The following is a 21,632-nucleotide window of genomic DNA, read 5'->3' as shown; positions in this document are numbered from 1 at the left end:
ACAATTTGTGTGCCCCAGCTTGCCTTTCATACACCCGCACCTCCTCCCAGAGGCAGGTGCCCCACACTGTTTGAAACACAGTAGCAAAGATTATTCCATTCTGGGGGCAATGAGGCCTAGGGAGATGCAGTGACTTGCCCAAGTCCACTCAGTAGACCCAGAGCTCCCTACACAACTTCTAGAATGCACAGATGACCAGGGGCTCCACAAACCATATCCCCTTTGCTGCTTTCCCCACCGCATGTCCCTAACCCCACTGCGACTCATCGGGCAAGTGGTTTATTCTGGCTCTGAGGCGGCATTCTATGGGTTGGAGATTTGTTGCCACCAGGCTTGGAGATGCAAGATGCACCCAAAGTGCACAGTAGAGGTGCAGCTGGTTAGCATGGCCTCCCAGACCCAACCAGAGAAGGGGTGCGCAGCAGGAGAGCCTTGCACCAGAGCCGGATCTCCCACACAGAGGCACTGCCCTAATGAAAGCTCTGGAGCTGGGAAGGAGAGCCCCTTACAGATAGGAGTGTCTCACAGCGGTGACTATGTTGGCTATTGTCTCCACATCCACGTAATCGTAGTGCAAGGCCTCTGGGGTTTTCTGGGAGCCAGTCTCAACCAGCAGGAGGCCAAGCCAGCGGCCGAGATCTTCAGAGCAGTTTGCCTAGGGGTGTGAGAAAGCCATCATCATGAGCACCCGGCCCCTGGATACAAATCTCCCCTTCACATCTCTCCAAGTAGAAGATTCATACCCCCCCATCCCCCGAGCATGGGCAGGGAGTTACAGCAATATTAACAAAAGAATATAATAACGGCCATACTGGGTCAGACCAAAGGTCCATCCAGCCCAGTATCCTCTCTGCTAACAGTGGCCAATGCCAGGTGCCCCGGGAGGGGGGGGAGGAGGAACACAACAGGTAATCATCATATGATCCCTCTTCTGTCATCCATTTCCAGACAAACAGAGGCTAGGGACACCATTCCTACCCATGGTGGCTAATAGCCATTGATGGACCTAACCTCCATGAATCTGTCTAGCTCTTTTTTGAACCCTGTTAAAGTCCTAGCCTTCACCACATCCTTTGTCAAGGAGTTCCACAGGTGGACTGTGCACTGAGTGAAGAAAAACTTCCTTTTGTTTATTTTAAACCTGCTGCCTATTAATTTCATTTGGTGACCCCTAGTTCTTATATTGTAGGAATAAGTAAAAAATATATATAAAAAAACTTTTAAAAAAGATAAATCTTTCTAAAAGCGCACCAAAAAGACTAAAAATAAAGTTTTCAGCTAGCAATGTAGGGGAAAGATTGGATGGCTAAGTATGATTCAAGGTAGTTGCTAAGAGTTACTTTGTGTGGCTGCAGCCTGAGGCTATCTGAGGCCTGTGTTTAAAGGGACTCCCCCCCCCGGACAGCCGGTTCTCATCTTTTCTTGCTTGCTTGCCTACCTCGATGAGGGACAGCAAAGCATTTATGTCTCTGCGTGCTCTAATTGCCCTCACTCGGGACATCACAGCACTCTGCAACATGGAACCAGAGCTGCCCCAGGGCACTCTGGTGCTTCTCGTGGACGCGTTGCTGCGAGCCTGGCTGCACTTGCTGCAGGTTGCCATCTGGGAGGTCCATCAGGGGGCTGTCAGTATCCAGGAGGCCCTTCGGGAGAGCTTCCACCCTCAGGAGCACTAAAAGCCTCCCTGGTCTGCCCCACTGGGGGCTTGAGCCTCGTTCCTCCCTCACGTCCTTCCATTTACCCCTCCCTAACCCCCCTTCCTGATGTCAAATAAAATACATGTATTTTCATGAACACAAACTCTTGTTATTTAACAAAACTGGGTGGGGGGGGGGGAGATGAAACTCTGGTGAGACTGGGGAAAGAAGGCAGGAGAGAGGAAAAGAGAGGGTGAGAGAGGGGAGGGGGATACGTGGGAGGAGAGAGCTGAAAGGGGGAAGCAATGGGAAGGAGGAGGAGAGGAAGCTCAGGGTTGGGGGTCTTGCCGGACCAAGTTGATTTTCATGCAAACCTGCTCCTGGGTTCGCATGTGGCCTTTGGTGGTCAGGCTGGCAGCTATCCTGCTGTAGACAGCCACATTCCTCTATCTAGTGTGGCGATCATGGACATTGGGGGCATCCCGCCCCCCCCAACCTGAATAAGGTCCAGGATCTCTACCCTGGACCAGAAAGTTGCCTGCTTTCTCTGGGCCCTGGCAGGCTCCTGGGGAGCAGTGGAGGGCTGGCTGCCAGTGGCTTGCTGACTCATGTTTTGGGGCCACTGGGTCAGGGGCAGTGACTGCTGGCTCTGGGCTGGCAGGCTTGGAGCTGGCACAGGCACTGTGACCAGAGTCAACCCCTTTAAGGGCTCCAAGGACGGGAGAGAGAGAGGAGTGTTCTTGGTTGAGGCTGGAGTGGCCACCAGGGCACCCTGGGAAAGCTGGAGGCCCCCTATTTCGATATATGTGTCTACACAGCAGTTATTTTGAAATATCTATTTCAAATGTGGTATTATTCCTCATGGAATGAGATTTACCAAATTCGAAATAAGCGCTCCGCTATTTCAAATTAATTTCAAAAGAGAGGTTTGGCTGTGTAGACACTAGGGGTGTGTCTAGACTACATGCCTCCTTCGACGGAGGCATGTAGATTAGCCAGATCGGAAGAGGGAAATGAAGCCGCGATTAAAATAATCGCGGCTTCATTTAAATTTAAATGGCTGCCCCGATCTGCCGATCAGCTGTTTGTCGGCAGATCGGGGGAGTCTGGACGCGATGCCCCGACAAAGAAGCCTTTCTTCATCGACACAGGTAAGCCTCGTGAAACCAGGTTTACCTGTGTCGATGAAGAAAGGCTTCTTTGTCGGGGCATCGCGTCCAGACTCCCCCGATCTGCCGACAAACAGCTGATCGGCAGATCGGGGCAGCCATTTAAATTTAAATGAAGCCGCGATTATTTTAATCGCGGCTTCATTTCCCTCTTCCGATCTGGCTAATCTACATGCCTCCGTCGAAGGAGGCATGTAGTCTAGACACACCCTAGGAAAGTTATTTCAAAATAACGTCTGTTATTTCGAAATAACTTTGCTGTGTAGACATACCCTTAGTCCCCATCATATTGTATGTATAATTGGGATTATTTTTTCCAATGTGCCTTACTGTACATTTATCAACATTAAATGTCATTTGCCATTTTGTTACCCAATCACTTAGTTTGGTGAGATCTTTTTGAGCTCTTCACAGTCTGCTTTGGTCTTAACTATCTTGAGCAGTTTTGCTACCTCACTGTTTACCCCTTTCTCTAGATTATTTATAAATAAGTTGAATAGTATTGGTCCCAGGACAGACCCTTGGGAGACACCATAGTTACCTCTCTCTATTCTGAAAACTTACCATTTAGTCCTACTCTTTGTTTCCTGTCTTTTAACCAGTTATCAATCCAGGAAAGACCTTTCCCTCTTATCCCATGACAACTTACTTTCCTTAAGAGCCTTACGATGAGGGACTTTGCCAAAGGCTTTCTGGAAATCTAAGTATACTATATCCACTGGATCCCCCTTGTCCACATTTTTGTTGACCCCCCTCAAATATTTCCCCTCACCCCCAAAACCTCCTTTCTTTGGGCCTCCCCACACCGGCCCAACACCATGCAAAAAGCACAGGCCTCTACTCATGCAACGCACATGCTGAGAGATGCAGTATGTCTTCAACTCTGGGTGGGGGATGATTAGGGACAGGGTTTTCTTAAGAAGTTACCCTCCCTACAGAAGGAGGTTGCTGTTTCCAAATGGCATCAAGCCAGATACCATCAGCACAGACAACTCTGCCAAGCTCCACTCCTGTGTACAGGGAACCATTGGTTTGCACCTAAGAGTCAAAGGACTTCATTCACTTGCTGCGATTTGCATGGTTCAACCAGTTCAGCAGTTTCTGTGCTGATACTGGAAGCATCTGGGCAGCTGCTATTTACAGTCATTCAGACCCAAGTGAAATTACTTAGCATATTTCATTCACTCATATGGAGCCACTTAACAGTTCTTCACATGTTTATGTTTTAATCAATCATAGAATAAAAACTTCACATAGCCATCCTGCCAAGATAAAGATTGGATTTAAAAGACCCCATATCCCTTGCTGGAGTAACAAGTTACACCACAGATTATTAACAGAGAGAATTTCAGAGGTCTCAGCTGCTCAGCAGGGTTTATGTGATCACCTGCATTTGGCTGGGCTCAGCAGCAAGACAGAACTTCCCTTTTCGGGTTTAGTCAATTTCACTTGCCTGGGCCATGCACCAGCCCACCTGGCTGAGTCTGAGATCTCAAAGCCCAGCTGGGAAAGAGGTAAGTTAATTGTCCATGGAGGGTTCCCTTTAGAATCTATTCTGCATCTTTGTTCAGTGCTGGGCTTGGTAAGACCCTTAAGGAAACAAGCAGACCAGACAGCCCATCCATGTCTTCCAAAGGGAATCAGGAAAAGCCTCAGCAGCCCGCATGCCGCACTTGGAGCTGCTGGCAATGAAACACTCACTCACCTCCAAGGCAGCGACCTCCTGCCCACTGCGAAGGATGCGGAAAGCGAGCGGGTGTTTAGGGCCCAGGCCTGGCACCACCTCGCAGCCACGCAGGACGATGGCATTCACATGCGTGCGCAAGTCGGAGCGATCCTTGTGGAAATAGAGCATGTTGCCTTTCAAGCGACACCAGCGCTCCTTCCAGCACTGGTTAACCAGGACATTCAGGTAGCCTGCAGGGAGAGCCAGTTCCCAAAGGGAACAGTCTTAGTGCCTATGGGCCAGACCTAATGAGCAAACGTGCATGATGCTAAGAAGGTGAAAGGTGCGAATCAATAGGAACCAGAGGGAAGGCTCCAAAGAAAGTGCCCCGACTTGTACTTCTCTCAGGGGGTCTGTCTCCACTACAGTTCGACACCCACGGCTGTAGTTGCAGTGAAGATGTCTGAGTTCAGGCTGCAGTCTCACTTCTGGGACCCTCCCACCTCACAGGGTCTTCGAGCCCAGGCCAGAGCCGACCCAAGGTACGGACCAACCAGGCTACTGCCCGGGGCACCCCATTATAGGTGGTGCTGTGCGGGGCTGCTGGGCTGTGCAGGGGTGGCACTGCGCATGTTCCGCGTGCCTGAGGTGGTGCCATGCATGCGCTGCGCACCAGGGGCGGAGACACACATGTGCTGTGCACCTGGGGGGGCCATGCATGCACCAGGCGCCCGGGGATGGAGCTGTGCATGCATCGCACTCCTGGAGGCGGCGCCGTGCTCCCGGGGCACACGAATGGCTTGGGCCGGCCCTGGCCCTGGCCAGCTGTGGGTGTCTAACTGCAGTGTAGACAGAACCATAGTCTGGAATGCTGCTCTGCCTGCCAAGGTACATCGAGACCTGTCAGTGACATATCCCTATGGCTGGGTAGGCCTCGTTCCCCCACATCATGCTAGCAGTGGAAACCCCCTCACAAAGCACTGGATCGGGGTGCTCCCTCTGGGCACCAATGGCTTTGCCACTTAGAACCGCAGAACTCAGAATAAAGGCCAAGTCTGATGTGGGCTTTGGTAAGTTCATACTATGCAAAATCTCTGCTGGAGCCCCTGTTTGCCCTTGTAAGAGGATTGGGGTTGCCCACAGAAATTATAGATGCAGAAGCCCCATAAAGTCACCATGCTCCTTTGCTCTGTTGCAGGGGCAGGGTTAGTGGGGTAAGTGGCCCAGCAGTCCAGGCACTAGCCTGGGACTCAGGAGACCTGCAGTCCATTTCCAGCTCCACCACAGATACCTGCGTGACTGATCACTTGGTCTTTGGGCCTCATTCTCCAGGGGATAACAACACTTCCCTGTCTCCCATGGCTAGCTACATCCCCGACTGTGACACACTCACATATGGGACTATGGGAATAGGGCCAATAGTTGTATGTAAGGCAGACAGACACACATGGAGCTTCATGGATTCTTTAGCAGCATCTTATCTCAGAGGGCATTTTGAGTCACTTACTAACTCATAGGATCATAAAGCCGGGAAGAACCTGGAGAAGTCATCAAGTCCAGCCCCCTGTACAGAGGCAGAACCAAGTAACCCTTAATCATCCCTGACAGGTGTGTGTCTGACCAGTAATGGGGATTCCACAGCTTCCCCTGGAAGCCTGTTCCAGACCAAAACTGCCCTGAGGCTATGTCTACACTATACGTTTTTTGCGCAAAACCAGGCATTTTTGCACAAAAACCTGCAGAGCGTCCACACCTCAAGCACGTTTTTGCACAAGAAAATCTACAGTCAATCAACAGAACAGAGGGCTTTTTGCGGTGTAGATATACCTCCTTCTATAAGACATAACTCCTTTTTGCGCAAGTGTTCTTGCACAAAAAGGTGTGTGTGGATGCTCAACAGGGATTTCTTGCACAAAAAGAGCCTATCACAAAAAGCACAGGTACTCTGATAGCCGGCTATCAGAACTTTCTTGCAATGTGAACACTCTTGCGCAAAAGCAGATCGCTTTTGCAAAGTGCTTTTGAGGTGTGGATGTGCTGTTGTGCAAGAAATTATTGCATGCAAAAAGAAAGCTTCTTGTGCAAAAACCCTGCAGTGTACACAAAGCCTTAGAGTTAGAAAGTTTTTCCTAATATGTAACCTAAATACCCCTTGCTGCAGATCAGTTAATTTCTTCTTCTCCGACCTTCAGTAGACATGAAGAACTGATCACCACCCTGATTATAACAGCCCTTTACATATATGGAGACTGTTGTATTCAGGTCCTGTTTTAGTCCTCTTTTCTCAAGGTTAACAATGCTACTATTTTTAATCTTTTCTCACAGGTCAGCTATTCTAAATCTTATCATTTTTGTTACTTCCCCTGGACTGTCTCCTTTTGTAGCTGTGCATTTGATTTTTCCTTCCTAAGCCAAGTACTTTGCATTTGTCTTTATTCAATTTCATCTTGTTTTCTTTCAGCTGCATGTACACGTGTGTGCGTGTGCGGTAACCCCCGGCTACACACTTGTAGTGGGAAATCTTTTCTATGTCATGAAAAGTGACAGATGTTGCCACAGGGCTGGTGACTGATGGGTAGAATTCAGAGGAAGTTGTGAAATCCCCGTGTCTGGGATAGCGTCCCTATCCCTGTTTTGGGTGGTCTCTCCAGTGGGCAAGAGGAAGGCATTGTGGCACAACTTACACCTGGTACCGCATCCCTGAGACACCATGTCCAGCTAGGCCAGTGGTGCACAATCTTTTTTCAACCATGACCCCCATATTTCACTGTACTCCTGTCGCGACCCCTAAGGTAATTTGAGCAGCACGGTGCAGCGCTTATATCCGGGCAGCTGGGGCCTGGGCCTGGCTGTTGGCGGCCCCGAGGCATGGCACTTAGATCCACGTGGCTGGGGCTTATGCCCATTGCTATGGCGACCCCCCAGGAAGACCCACAGGTTGCGCACCACTGAGCTAGACCCAGAATACTCCCATCTCCCCAGAGCCCTAGGTACAAACCACAGCAGGGGATGTCCTCCTCGGTGGAGGACGTCTGGGTGTCCTCAGGTGATGGCTTCTTTTTGGAGAAACTGATGATCCTGGTGATTTTCCTCCCGGCTGCCCGGCTCATGGAGCCTTTCAGTTCAGCCAAGCTGCTCTTCTTTCCTTTCCCTGGGGACAGGGAGGAGAGGAGAGCTTAGCTCACGTGTAAAGAGACTCCCCTCCCCCAGGCTGGCCAAAGTGACGAGGCCACTGTGGTTTAGTGTGGTGCCACCTTGCTCAGGCTGGGATTTGCCATGACAGAAGGAAGGGGGTTCAGGTGTCAGATGGTGGCAGGGGGAGGGAGGGTGGAGGGGAAGAGGTGCACTGACAGGGCAAGAGCTGGACATCTCCAGCAGTGGGGTGGATCCTCCCCTCCCCTAGCAATGCTAGTCCATGGGCCCACCTGGTCTGAGTGGGGCTGGGGCTCTCACCATGCTCTCGAGGCTCCCTCCGGCTCACTGGGGTGCAGTTCTCTCCTGCTGCCACACTGTCCGAGTCGGACGTCTGTTTGTCTTGTGATAACCTCTGTGGGGACGAGGGCAGGCATCCATTTCAGTGCAGCTCCTCTCCCCACTTCCTCCGCCCCTGGCTCCCCCCAGCTTTTAGCCACTTCAGTGCTGCACTGAGCTCTGCGAGTCTGGCAAAGGCCAGTGTCCAGCCTTGCTCCTGATAGCAAAGCTATCTCCTCCTCCCCCCCACACACAGCAGGAGGATAGAAAAAGGCACATGCCCCACCTCCTCAAGAAACCCCCCATCTCCATTCTAGGGCTGGCAAGGGAGTGGGTCTTGGCTCTTTGTTATGGTCAGAGAGGGAGCCCCTTCTGCTGTCATAGGGGTGCCACAGAAAGGCCAGGCAGGCATTGGGTTACAAAATCAGTCTTGCTCCCAAGCCCTGATTCCCGTGAGTTCAGTCACTGTTCCCTTCTGCTGGGTATCCCTAACCCCAGCCTCCCCCACCCCCCATACACACACACACACACTCTCTAGCAGCATGGGGGGAAGACAGAACAGGACACCTTGTCAAGGTCCATCTTGCAATGCAACACAGGGGATGTAGGGGCTTCAGTCCCACCTGCTCCTGCTCCATTGGCACTGCTGGCTTCCTTCATCACCTGTGGAGACAGACCATCTAGCACTGGCATCACAGGATCCACTGGGAGCAACTCAGCCCCCAGTCATCACCCCAGGAACAGGGGAGCTTTGACCACACTGCTTGACCTGGCTACAGCAAACAGCTTTGTGTCTTAGCTATTTATGAATGATCCCTTCCCCAAGCAATGGATCCCTCTCCCTGCAGCCTTCCAGAGCAGCACGTTTGCCCTGAAAATCTCCCTTTGGAACAGGGTTTGCTGAAAACTCCCTCAACAAAGTCCCATATCATATATATAGTAGCCCAGTGTCTGAGAGTCTGTAACGCTGTAGCGTTACACTTTGCCTCTGGGGGCGCTGTTGCCTTCCGCCATGGCACTTAGCTGACTTCTGCGTTGCTCAGCCGGGCAGCTGCGGGGGAGCAAGCAGCACAAGCAGCCGTTTGGGGTCCGTGCTCCCCATGCAGCATGGGGGTGCTGCATGGGGAGCGCAGACCCCAAACGGCCACTTGCGCCACTTGCTCCCCCGCGGCAGCCTGGCTGAATGGCGCAGAAGTCAGCCGAGTGCTACGGCAGGAGGTGAAGGGGGCGGGGTGGTGACGTGCAGCGTGACAGCGGCTCCAGGCCCCGCCCCCTGGCTGTAAACAGATCCTGGCCGGGGGAAGGACAGGGGAACAAGGGGGAGAGGGAGGTGGAGGACAACTGGGAGGCTACAGGATCAGTGCTGGGGTGAAGGGAAACGGTGCAGGGGGACAGCTGGAGCTCAGAGGCAGCCGCTCAGCTGGGCTGCCGCGCGGGAGCAAGTGGCACAAACAGCTGTTTGGGCTCCACGCTCCCCATGCAGGAGGAGGAAGAGAAGAGAAAGAGAGAGTGAGAGGCAGGAGTGGGAGGAGAAGAGAAAGAGAGATGGAGAGAGAGGCAGGAGATGGAGGAGAGCAGAGGGTATGTCTACACTACCCTCCTAATTCGAACTAGGAGGAGTACATTCCATGAGGAGTACAGCTAGTTCGGATTAGGAAGCCTAATCCGAACTAGCTACTCCGTGCCGCGTGTAGCCGCGCGGCACGGGGTTCGAACTAGCCGGGATTTAAAAATGGCAGCGCCCGGCTTATGCAAATGAAGCCCGGGAAATTCAAATCCCGGGCTTCATTTGCAAGTGCGGTATGCCTACATTACCCCGCTAGTTCAAACTAGCGGGGTAATGTAGACATACCCAGAGAGAGAGAGAAGGGGAGGGAGGAGGAGGAGAGAGAGAGAGAGACGGAGCGAGAGACCGGAGGCTCAGGAGAGAAGACCGAGATAGAAAGGGAATAGGACGTGGAGGAGAGACCTGAAAATCCCGTTTTATGCCAGGCTAATTGACTAGTTGGATAATAAACAGTTTGGCAGTTAAAGGTTCAGTGACATGTAACTAGGACTCAGACTACAGTCACAGAGGCATACTGGGTTCCAGCTGGCTGACCTAGGAGGCTCCAGCCATCTCCTGCAGGGGTTCTGCCCTAGGTACCTATACTACCCCATCACCACAGCTAGCTTCTGAGCACCTCACAGTCTTTTATGTCCTAATCCCCAGGAAGGCTGTAGCAGAGCAGGGAACTGAACCATCATCTCCTGAGCCCCCAGACTTGGGCCTTGACCAGCCGTGCTCTGGGGAGATGCCCATCCATCAGGATGGTCATGGCATGAGGACAACCCGCCCTGCATTTCTTCAGCCTTCCTGTGTCCCATCCCTGCCATCCAGCAAAAGGAGACAGGTGACAAAAAGCTGCTATAAGCACGATGTGAGCAAGAAGGGTGACCAGCCAGTCTCCACACAGGTTCAGCCTGGGAGAAATTCTCCAATCCCACCCCATCCCCCACAGCCCTTCTCCAAGGCAGATGCAGAAGCCAGGCTGGGTAAGTGCAGTTGGGGAAGAGGGGGAATGGGGAAGGCTGGTATCCCAGTCTCTCAGCCGTGAAACACCCCATATCAGTGGATTTGGGGTGGGCAGGGGCTCATGCTCCCTGAGGGTGCAGTGGTGCTAATTAAATGTGCTCCTGTTTACATACTGCCAGCTCAGAGGCAGAGCCTGTGACTTCACCAAACAGCTTCCTAGCCATACAGCCTCCCATCAGCAGAACAAAGGCAGGAAAAAGGAGGGGGAGGGTAAACAAACAGCCCCCCCTCTCCATTTGCCCATGAGACTCCAACTATCACACAAGGAAGCGGAAAGGGGGGGCAGCTCCCTGGGCCTGCAGCACTGGCTGGAGGGCTCACGCCACAGCTGGTGTCCCAGTCTGGCAGGAATGATAAAAGATGGGAGGAAAGTCCCCTTCCCCCGAGATAAGGCAGCACTGGAAGCCAGGCCTTTCCCATGAAGGAGCTACCTACCTACCCACTTATTTCAGGCAGGAGTCACAGGAGCTGGGCCATGTATAAAGACCAGAAGGAGAAAGGCTGGTCAAATGGGGGAAGGCTGGATTTTGTGAGGGGCGGGAGCTGTGTGGCAGTGGCATAGGCTAGGAAAAAGGCTAAGTTGGCTCTGAGCAAGAGGTACCTTCAGCCACTCCTCAGCCTGCTCTTTGCTCTGCACTGCCAGCACTAGAGCCTCAGCCCCCGGCAGAGAGAAGCGCAGTTCATGCTTCTTGCGGCGCCCGTCCTTGGGCACATAGATGACGCTGCAGGTGCTCAGGGGCACCTCCAGGTGTGGCTGCCGGTCCTTGGAGCTTTTATAGCACTAAAAGAAGCAGAGAGAACTGTTTCTGATGGGGTCAAGACCTGCCTGCATTGCTCGCCAGGCTGTGCAGTGAGCATGCTAGCACACAGGGGGAATACCCCTGCTCAAGCTCTATCTGCCCCTTACCCAGGGCAGGGTCTAGTGACCTTGTAGCAATTCACAGAGATGGTACAGTATCACTAGCCTCATTTCACAGAGGAGGAAGCTACAGGGAAGTGACTCAGCCAAAGTCACCGAGAGGGCCATGACCAGAATCCAGGAGACCCTGCTTCACCAATAGACAATACCCCCTTCCCCGAGCCAGGAACAGAACCGTCTCCCAGGTAACCAGCCTGCATGAGGACTTTACCCACAATGCTTTGCATTAATTTCCCCAGTGCTAAATATACAGGGTGAACCCAGATGGCTTCTGGGTAGACGGAGACTGTGGGCCTTGTGGTATAAATGCTTTCGGGGTGCTGCCATTCTGTGCAGCAGGCATGGATTAGATATGTGACATTGCCATAGAGGCAGTCCCAGCTCCATGCACATCCCCATGGGGGAGACAGTCTTTCATTTACTCTTAAATAAATTCACTGAACATGCAGCATTAGTCCACTTGAAAGCAGCAGCTTTGCCAATCCCTGACTGTCCTTCGATGCTCCCAACACAAGATGTCTCAGCTCACCCACACCCTATACACAGGATACTCCCTGTTTCGTCAGCCCAGGATCTCTCAGACTCCAGATCTCCCCAAAGTTTTCCTGTGCCCTGGTCCCCCTGCACTCAGCGAGCTGAAGTCTCACCAGGAGTTTGTTGTCCTTGATGACCGTTAGCTGCTTGGCCCACTGCCCAAAGCGCTTCTTACGCAACAGGAAGGCACAAATCCTGCAGTCCTTCACCAGGTTCATAGAAGCTTCCTCTGATGGCCATTGGTGTGTCAGCCGCTGGCCCTTCCCATCCTCCTCCTCCTCATCATATGACTCATAGGAGCTGCTCATCGCATCAGAGTCATTGTCTGGAAGGAAGCAGAGACCCTCCCAGTCACCCCAGGATGCTATTGACAACTGAGCTCCAGGGTCCTGCATAGTGGGTGGGACTGCAGCCAGGAGTATCTCCTTCTCCTAACAGCATCTGGGGAGGAAAAGCCTTGGGGCGGGCAGGGGAAAGGGAGGAGCAAACTCTGGAACAGCAGCAGTTCAACTATTCCCATTTCCCTACAGCTCCTTTCCGGGTTGTCCTGGCACTTCTCTTTATTAAATATACAAAGCATGGAGGGCTCTCAGTGGCCCCTTGTGTGTGACAAACCTTCTGCTTTAGATGGGGCAAAGCTCTTGGAGAACTCAGTGGCTAGGACATGCAAAAGGTCTGTTTGCCGAGCAGCCCGTGTAAGACCAGCGTCCATGTCTGGATTACTCAGGGACTGCTGACCTCCGAGGGACACTCCGGGATGCAGCTCTTTGCCCAAACAGCTGAAGAGAATGAATGAGGAAAGTCCCACCTCTTGGGCTGTGCTAGAGCTTTTCTGGGGTTGCTGCTGGCTTTGTTTTCATTGCTCTGTTATTTTAACTCAAGCCAAAGGCTCCCGGAGCAGCAGATGAGTGTCTCTTGTACATGGTGATACACTTCCTGAAATAAACAGAACCCGGCTTGCTTCCTCACACCTACAGCGATTCCAACCTTGAAGGCCACAGCACTACCACTGATGGGCTGTGGTCCATGCAGGCTCCTAGGTACTCTTTGGCTTTGCGTAGAATTCCCCACCCCATCCCCATCCATCAGGCTGATGGCTCATTGCCTTTGGCTTTCCCCCAATTAGGTGCCTGTCTTGAAGTGCCTTTGCCCTGGTACCTACAGGAGTTTTTCTGCTCTCCATTCATCCTGGTAACAGGGTAGTTGCTGTCTGCATCCTCATAGTAGCCGTCCTCGATTGAGTTGGGGGGACTGGAGCTATCTGCCGAGAGAGCAGAGGGTGTGACGTTTGTGATGAGGGAGACCCCTGCGGAAGGTCTGGGATATTAACTGGGCCCACATGTGGCTCAGTGACAGGGTCCAACTGAAGCAAGTCATGCTGTGCCTTGGAGTGCTCTCAGCTGCCAACCCCAGACAGGCCAAGTTTAAAAGATCAGACATGGGTGCAGCTAGAGCGGAAGCTCGAAGGGGTGGGAGAAGGGGACAGACTTTGCCCACAGACTAATCTGAAGAAGCCTGGGCAGCAGAAAAATTCCCTCTCCTCCTCCGCCACCAGACAGCACTGCCCACTGGAGACTGCCAAGCAACATGATTTGGGAAAAGCACCTGGCTCCTTCCCTGACATGCCTCCAAGGTCACAGCAGCCTCCCCTGGGGAAGCTCAGCACACACCGAGCCTGGGAGCGCTCCCCTCACCTCCCTGCTGCCCTTCACCCAGGCACAGAGCTCAGCAGCCAGGAGAGGAGGGAGCATTTGAGGGGCTGATCCTCCGCCTGAGAGGACAGAAAGCAAACCCCCCCCTCACCTTGGGGAAAAAACTCTTTGCTTCTTCCTTCCCTTGGGGCTGCTGGAGCCCTGCCCAAGAGTGCTGGACAGGGCTTTCTGGGGAGCCCAGTAACGTCCCTCCTCAAGGGCTGGCAGGTGTTGCTACTGGATGACAGCCACCCAGTGAGCGACCCCCTTCACTCTCCCAGCACGCGGCAGGAGCCAGGCCTGGGGCTTGGTTCATTCCAAAGGCGGTGGAGAGAAACCAGGGCTTGACACAGCTCAGAGTCTCTCTGAGTCCTCTGCCCCTTAGTCACCCCCACTCCCTGCTCTAAGCCACCAGGCTAGCTGTGGGAGAGGCTGTCTGGCATCAGGCTCTCAGCACGGGTCACTCAGCCCTCACGGAGGCATTTCCAGCAGAGTGGGTGCAAACATCTCCCAGTGCCACCACCCCATGGGATGGGACAGGGACAGGAGTGCCAATGTCCCCACCCCAGGTCTGCCCACGGTGTGGCTCCTGGATAGGCTGGCATGGGAGCTGCAGAGCCTCACAGACATACCAGGGGCCAGCCAGGGTGCTCTCTAGTCCCCTCCTCCTGGGTGCCTCCTGTACCAGGGTCAGACTCACTGTGGGAGGTGATGTACTCAGGTGCCTTGCCAGGGCCCAGAGGCAGGGCCTCCTCATAGTAATCTTCAGGTGGGGGGATTGTGGGAAGTGGTGGAGCAGGGTCCCTGGGAGCCTGCAAAGGAGAGCGAGAGCAGCGTGGATTAGACAGAGTGAAGGAGCGGGGCAGCATTGAATTCCAGGGTGTCCGAGAGGCCATCAACAAGTCTTGTTCCCACAATGGCAAGAAAAGGGTAACAAGTCTCCTCCCCATCCTCTTCCAACGTTCTGGATCTGTGTGTGCCTCTCCCCATCCAAGCGGACATCACACTCAGAGCCCAGACCCTCCCCCTCCCCCCCTCCCCCCTCAGCTGTCTCCTTCCACCTCAGAGCAGGCAGGGCCTATGGCCTGAGAAGCCCAGCCCAGCCCCCCAGGAACCCAGATGGCTCTAATATGCTGCTATAGTTCCGTTCCAACCCAACTGCCTCTGGTTCTTGTCATTTCACGGTCCCGTGCCAGACAGGGCGTAGGCTCTGACTAGCCCAAGGATCTGGGGGTGGAGATTGGGAGGTGACTGGACTTACATTTTTGCATGGATGGCTTCTTGCGAGCTCTAGGCCAATGCCCTCACTGGCATCTCCACTGTCCTCCTGCATGTCATGGAGACCCCGCAGGTCACAGTCTGGAGGGGATTTAGAGAAGAGACACTGAGCAAAGCAGTGATCCCAGGGACAGGGCTCCCCAGGCTGATCTTCAGGGAAGGCCTCTCTATTCCTCAGTGTCACACAGACGATCCCCAGCCCCACCAGAAGTGGCCGGTTGTCACATGTCATTTCTACTCCACTACACACATCACCTTCCCAAGCGAGCAAGCTCTGGGGTTTCTACAGATGCTTTTGTATCTGGGTACTCCCAAGTGAGCTAGGTATTGGGGGTGAAGGGGCTTCATAGACCAGTGTGACAGCAGTGGGTCGCACCCCACTTTTGGCAGCATATCTGGTTTTATTGGAGCTGTGATTGGTTCCATTATACCCAGGTTGTACCCTGCTCTTTCTATACCTGCCCTGGGAGCTTTAATTGTCACAGCAAACAAAGAGAACAAGAACCCCCAGTAACAGGCCATTCAAAGGATGGGGCTTCAGTACCAGCACAGAGGGAGTTGGCCCTCCACTCGGGGTTACAGGAGTTGATGTCTCAGCCTCCCAGGCTGGGGTGATAGTTAGCAAGCCACAGCACTTCAGCTGCATGGCCAGTGAGGAGTGGAGCGGTTTCTGGGCTGGCTATTAGCAGGCTGAGCTGCACATACCAAACTTTTCAAAGAGGGATTCCACGAAGCTGGTGCCATTGTGCAGGGCCGCTGTGTTCACGTACATGTAGTCCAGATCCTTCCCTGGGAGGGAGAAAGGACATTGCCACTGTTAGGGTGGAGCAAAGTCAACTTCTGCTTGCAGAGGCAGGGCAGGGCAGCATGACCAGCACTCAAATCTCTTGTTGCTGGACTTCACTCAGATGGCCATATGCCCAGCTCCCTGGGAGCAGTAAGCTGAGAGACCATCGCAGCCTGCCTGGCTGCATGCTCATCTGCAGCACCTCTCACCACACCTGGTTCCCCAGGGAAGCAGCCAAAGGCAGGGGAGACTAGCAGGGAGGAGGCAGGGAAGTGGGAGTGCACACAATGACGCAGGGCAAGGATAAGAGAGCAGAGGGGGAAATCTACAAATCTCCCTCCTGCTGAGGGTCATTTCGGAGGGTCCCCCCGGGGATATTTTTGCGCTGCAGCGTGCCATGGGGAGGAGGTGGCCCTCCAGGTGTGAAGCCTGTTTTCCCTTCCCATGGAAATCCTCGCTCAGCAGAAATGGCCCACAGGAAGGCCAGTGGGAAGGAGCGTTTCCACAGGAAATGCAGAGCAATTCCAGCCCAGTCACAACCATTCCCTTCCCTGGGCTGGGCCTGTTTGCACAGGAGTGGCCGGTGTCAGGGCGCAGCGTGCCAGTCGGCCTGACGTGCGCACGCTGTGCAGCTCTGACGTCCGACAGCTGGAGAAAGGGGAAAAGAGGTCTCATGGGGGTCCTGCTGCGGCAGGGATCAGCCAGGGTTTGCCAAGGAGCATTGCCAAAGGACGACATGAACAAGGGCTTTAGCAGAGGATAGAGACAGGTAGCCGTGAAACCAGAGAGCTTTCCATCCCAGTGCGTCCGCAGCTCCCATTGTATGGCAGGTGAAACAGCACCAAGTACAGTGAGTTCATTGGTATCCAGGGGGCTTGAATAAATCACAAAGGTAAAGCGGTGGGATCTTGCCAGCTATTGTTTATGCCGGTATCGCGGCTACTCAAGGTCAACTGGAGGACTCTTTCTTTGCAGGAACAAGGAACAAGCCACCAGAGGGAGTCACGCACCTCGTCAAGGGGTCTGATATGCAGCCAAGCAATAAATTGCTCTCTTGGGAGAGATGAGAGAGCGGGGAGCTTCACCTTCCTGGTTCAATGGCTCCCCTGGAGCTCATCAGGCAGTGCCATGGGAGTTCATTCATGCCCCACCCCGGCTTCTGGATCCCCATTTTATATCCATGGCACTGGATGAAGGAAGAGGCAGTTTTTACTAGGGATGTAAAATCCTATTTTAAAAGTTAACCGATTAACTGGGATCCTGCAGGCAGGGGCTGCTCCTGCCTGGCCGTGCCCTCCATGCCGGAGGCTGCTCCAGTGAGGTGGGGCTGAGCTTGCCGTGCTGTGGGCAGCTGTTTGGGCCGGGCCGCTGGTTAACCGAGTAAGCATGTCGGTAAGGCTGATGCTTACTGGGTGACCAGTTAACTGGTTAACTCTTTACCACCCTAGTTTCTATGGCTGCTCACGACACTGCCATGATGGTTACTCCAAATTCCCTGGTTGCTGCAGAAGAGTCCAGTCCCCCGAACTGCAGCCTCCCTCTGGCCACAGCCAGGGGACTGCAGTGTCTGTTTGCCACGGACACTCCTGAGCTGAGAGGCCCGGACAAACCTTCCTTTCTCCCCATCCCAGCCCCACAGACAGACCTGTGACCCCCCCAGGAGATAGGCGGCTCCCAGGCACTCACTCCTGTAGCCTGTAGGCAGGCTTTGCCCCCGAGCACCAAGCAGGGCTTTGATATCCAGTCAAATTTAGAACCAGGCTGCTCCACCCTCCAGTAAATGTAGTGCTGTAAAACAAGCACACGGCTCAGTCAGGGGCTGCGCAGACTGGAGGCATGAGGCATGAGGCATGAGGCATGAGGCATGAGGCTCCCCCCCCCCCCCGGCAGGGGCAGAAGCTCCTTTGGAAAGTCAGTTAAGCCACAGGAGAATCCTGGAGAGAAGTGGGGGAAGTGGCTGAGCGAGGGTGTGTAGCAAAGGGGCAGGAAGAGTTCACTGACCTGCTGGGGGCTGCAGCTTCTGCAGGATACTGGAGACGGCCAGTTTCTTCTCCAGGGTGGTGGTGCTCAGGTACTCATGATCCAGCAACTTGAGCAGCACACTGAGCTCTGGGAGGAGCTGGTCCAGCACTGGGGAAAGCAGCAGAGAGACTAGGAGTCAGGGAGCCAGCTGGGGGAGAAGTGAACAGGATCAAAACTGCTGAGGAGTTGGGGCTACTACAGAGACTGGTGGGGAATGAGGAAAACCAGCTTGAGGCGGGGACTGTGTGTCCTGTGTATGTACACCGCCTAGCACAATGGCACCTGGTCCATGACTGGGGCTCCTAGGTGCTATGGCAACACAAACCACACCACCACACCTGCTGCGTGTTTGGAGAGAGAGATCGTAGAGTCCACGTGGGAGATGGAGAAACAAGAACTTCACGTCCATCTGGTCCCGCAGGAAGCGACCCACATTGTGAGGCCACCTGATCGGTGCCTGGAGGCAGGGCACCCAGCTCACTGCTTTTGGTTGACCTCTAAAACATCCCTCTCATGGGTGTCATTTACATACTGGTTTGGAGCCAGAGTCCATTTTTCAGGCTGCTGAAGTTTAGGGTCAAAGGGGACATCAGATAAATAGTAGCAGGTAAACTGAATGCACTCCGCCCAGAAACCCTCTGTGCAGGCAGGCAAAGAGCAGAGGGGAAGATGGACGAGCATCCAGTCTAAGCCTATGGACTGAGCAGGTCTTAATCTGACACCCAGCTGTCAATAAGGATGATGTCAAGGACATTATTTCCCCCTATTCCTTGGCCTGATCTTTAATATGTAGACAGTATCATGAGCTTTCGTGGGCAAAACCCACTTCTTCAGATGACCAGAGTATAAATAAGTCCAGATCCAAGAATAAATTGGATCTGAACTTATTATACTCTGGTCATCTGAAGAAGTGGGCTGTGCCCACAAAAGCTCATGATACCATCTACATGTTTTGTTAGACTTTAAGGTGCAACTAGACTATTTGTTGTTTTTTAAGGTTTTCCTGTTACAGGCTAACATGGCTATCCCTCTGAAGCGTCTGATCTTTAATTGCAGGCTAGCTCCCAGGGGCTGGCAGTCACTTTCAGAGGAAGAAGAACACAGAGCTTCCAGTGGACCTTGCAGGCCTGGCAGTCTGCACCTCCCACCTCTGGGGCAGAGAGGGTGCTGCACCAAAGAGATATGTATAGTGACTTAGGGTTATTTTAAACTGGCATAGGAGCCCCCTTTGCTTTGTGGCTTCTGCTCCAACAGGGCTGACTGGCGAGAGACCCCTCAGTTGCAGCTTTGCACATCCCTGCCTGGAATGCAGAAGAGGCCATCTGGTATTGGCAGAGGTGCTAAAAGCAAGCTGCTGCTACAGAGCAGGGAGGGGAGAGATAAGGGCTGAAGAGTGGGCCTGACATTGTGCAGCGCACCCTTTGCCATCCAGGGAGCGGCTGCTCTCCTGGCTTTCCCAGACACCTCTCCGATAGCGATAGCGTTCCCTCTGCAAACACACAGACCCCGGGTCACAGGCAGAAGACAGCTGGCCACCTGCTGAGTCCACTGGCCTATCACATCCAGGCTTAGCATCTCACACCTAGGAACAAAGCAGCAAGCTCTGAAGGAAATTCCTACTGTTACAAAACATGGCAGCCTGTCTGCTTAGCAAGACAGACTGGCATGACCAGACCCTAGCCCTGGCTCCACAGTGCAGGCAGAGCCAAGTTCCAGGTGTTCTGTTATCCAAAGGTCTCCGTGGCATTGATGTAACTACCTGAGAGATTGCCTCTGTGCCATGCCCTCAGCCTTCAGTGGCTGTATGGGCCTTTGCAACAACGAGCCTGTTGACCCTCAGATTAGCCCGGGAGCCAGAGCTGGACTTGCACTATGGATCTCCTGGTCACATAGTAGGAGAACGAGCACAGAGCTAAGAACTTGCACCCCTGAATGCAAGACTCATTTCTTCAGCTTAGCTTTCCCTCCCTCCCACCGTCCCCACCCCAGGCTGGGAAGCAGGAGACACTGCCGTCATGATTTCTGGTCTGAGGGGCTTGGGAGGTGCTCAGATCAAGTGCCGAGGCATATGGGGGTATAGGTGGGGAAGAGGCTACTGTATAATAATCTAGATAGTGAGCAACACTCCAATAAGAAGGTGTGCACCAGATAGCTATTAACTCAATTCCTCAATTCCTTAGTCAAGTTCCTATCTCTGTGCGCCGCAAGTCCCCTAACCGGCCCTATAAATTACAGCATGAACTACAAAACGCTCCCTGCTGCTTCATCGCTCTCCTGCCCTGCTAGGCTGTGCTGCCCTCGCCCCTAGTAACCCTGCAGCTCAACTGTCTGGCTTCTCCCTCCCCAGCCCTCAGCAGGCTTTTGGCCCACACAGGAATGCAGGGCGAGGCTTGTGCCATTCGGGATCTGAGAGCTGGGGTGGAGAAGATCCCGACAGAGCCCAAATGTCACACACAGTCTGAGCCAAGCTGCTGAGAGTTAGAGTTTGCCCCTCTGCTTTGCTCCATTATTTTTCATTTTCACGTTGTCCCAGGTTCTTGCAGGACCCAGTGCTGCTGCGGGACTGGGCCATCCTTCTGGCCCAAACAGAAGCAGCATCTGGCTGGAAATCTCATGTGTGAGCCTCACACAGGATCTCCAGGTGGCTTTTGTGGAGGTTTGGAAATGAACCGGAACGTCAGGGGACTAGCTTAGACCTGAACTAAGCTCTGCCTGTTGCTAGTTGTGGCAGGCACTTAGGCATAGGGCAGCAGGCAAGTTGGATGCCGAACACCAGGGACAGGAAAAACCTGTCCTTAGACAACAAGGGAAGAAACATCAGAAGCCAGAGTCAGATACTTTTCTTAGGCGTGTCTCAGCAGTCACCTGTTGCCAGCAGCTCTGGGAGGAGAGGAAAGCAGGGTCAGAGCTGAGGACCCAGTGGGTGGAGCTGCAGTTGAGCCACCCACTCATTTTGTGTAGACATAAGAGTAAATCACAGGACCTCCTTGCACCACAGTTCCCCAGAGATGGTAGACAGCAGGCAGCAAGAGGAAAACAACCCAGCCCATCAAGAGCCAAGATCCCCTGGGAAAACAATGAGGAAGAGGGGAAAGGACTTGCACCACCTGGTCCCTACAGCAAGCTCTGAGGTGGAAAGCTGCATTCCCAAGCCTGCCACAGAAGGTCAATAAGGGTATGTCTACACTACAAAGTTAAGTCGAACTAACGGACGTTAGTTCGAACTAACTTTCCTAGGCGCTACACTAGCGCTCTGTTAGTTCAAATTTAATTCGAACTAACGGAGCGCTTAGTTCGAACTAGGTAATCCTCATTCCATGAGGATTAAGCCTAGTTCGAATTTACTAGTTCAAATTAAGGGCTGTGTAGCCCCTTAATTCGAACTAGTGGGAGGCTAGCCCTCCCCAGCTTTCCCTGGTGGCCACTTTGGCCAACACCAGGGAAATTCTACTGCCCCCCTCCCGGCCCCGGACCCCTTAAAGGGGCACGGGCTGGCTACGGTGCCCGTGCCAGGTGCTAGCCTGCCAGCACCCAGCCAGCAGACCCTGCACCTGGCACGGATCGAGCCACCCACCCGATGCCCCCCAGCCCTCCCCCTCTTCCCGGGACCAGGCTGGCGGCTCCCGGGAGCTTGCCCGGGACCGCAAGAGACGGGCACCCGCCTGGGCTAGTGCGGACATCGTGGACCTCGTCCATGATCTCCGCACTAGGCACAGGAAAGTGGCCGGCTTGGGCAGGAGAGCTGCCAGCCTGGCCACCCAGGAGCAGGTGGGCATGAAAATCAAGGGGGTCCACTGAGACCCCCGACCCTGAGCCCTGAGCTTACAATGGCCATCCTGGGTCAGACCAAAGGTCCATCTAGCCCAGTAGCCTGTCTGCCGAC

General features: G+C 53.7%; 1 protein-coding gene across 1 annotated transcript in view; it reads right to left on the bottom strand.

Moving 5' to 3' along the window:
• AFAP1L1 (actin filament associated protein 1 like 1) overlaps positions 1–21,632 on the bottom strand; it is a 65,945-nt gene that overhangs the window by 6,777 nt on the left and 37,536 nt on the right. Inside the window, exons 2-13 of the mRNA XM_075900225.2 lie at positions 17,729–17,857; positions 15,646–15,729; positions 14,924–15,021; positions 14,363–14,474; positions 13,134–13,232; positions 12,085–12,296; positions 11,120–11,299; positions 8,511–8,606; positions 7,926–8,019; positions 7,471–7,623; positions 4,512–4,723; positions 510–655 (exon numbers count right to left, since the gene is read on the bottom strand). Of these exons, the coding sequence (XP_075756340.2) occupies positions 510–655; positions 4,512–4,723; positions 7,471–7,623; positions 7,926–8,019; positions 8,511–8,606; positions 11,120–11,299; positions 12,085–12,296; positions 13,134–13,232; positions 14,363–14,474; positions 14,924–15,021; positions 15,646–15,729; positions 17,729–17,857 (1,615 nt within the window). The remainder of the gene's footprint in view (positions 1–509; positions 656–4,511; positions 4,724–7,470; positions 7,624–7,925; positions 8,020–8,510; positions 8,607–11,119; positions 11,300–12,084; positions 12,297–13,133; positions 13,233–14,362; positions 14,475–14,923; positions 15,022–15,645; positions 15,730–17,728; positions 17,858–21,632) is intronic.

The sequence above is a fragment of the Pelodiscus sinensis genome, chromosome 16 (assembly GCF_052426305.1).
Source record: "Pelodiscus sinensis isolate ZL-2025 chromosome 16, ASM5242630v1, whole genome shotgun sequence".
In the NCBI taxonomy this organism is placed as follows: domain Eukaryota; kingdom Metazoa; phylum Chordata; order Testudines; family Trionychidae; genus Pelodiscus; species Pelodiscus sinensis.
The sequence above is the reverse complement of the archived record's forward strand: the minus strand, read 5'-3'. Positions and strand labels throughout refer to the sequence as shown.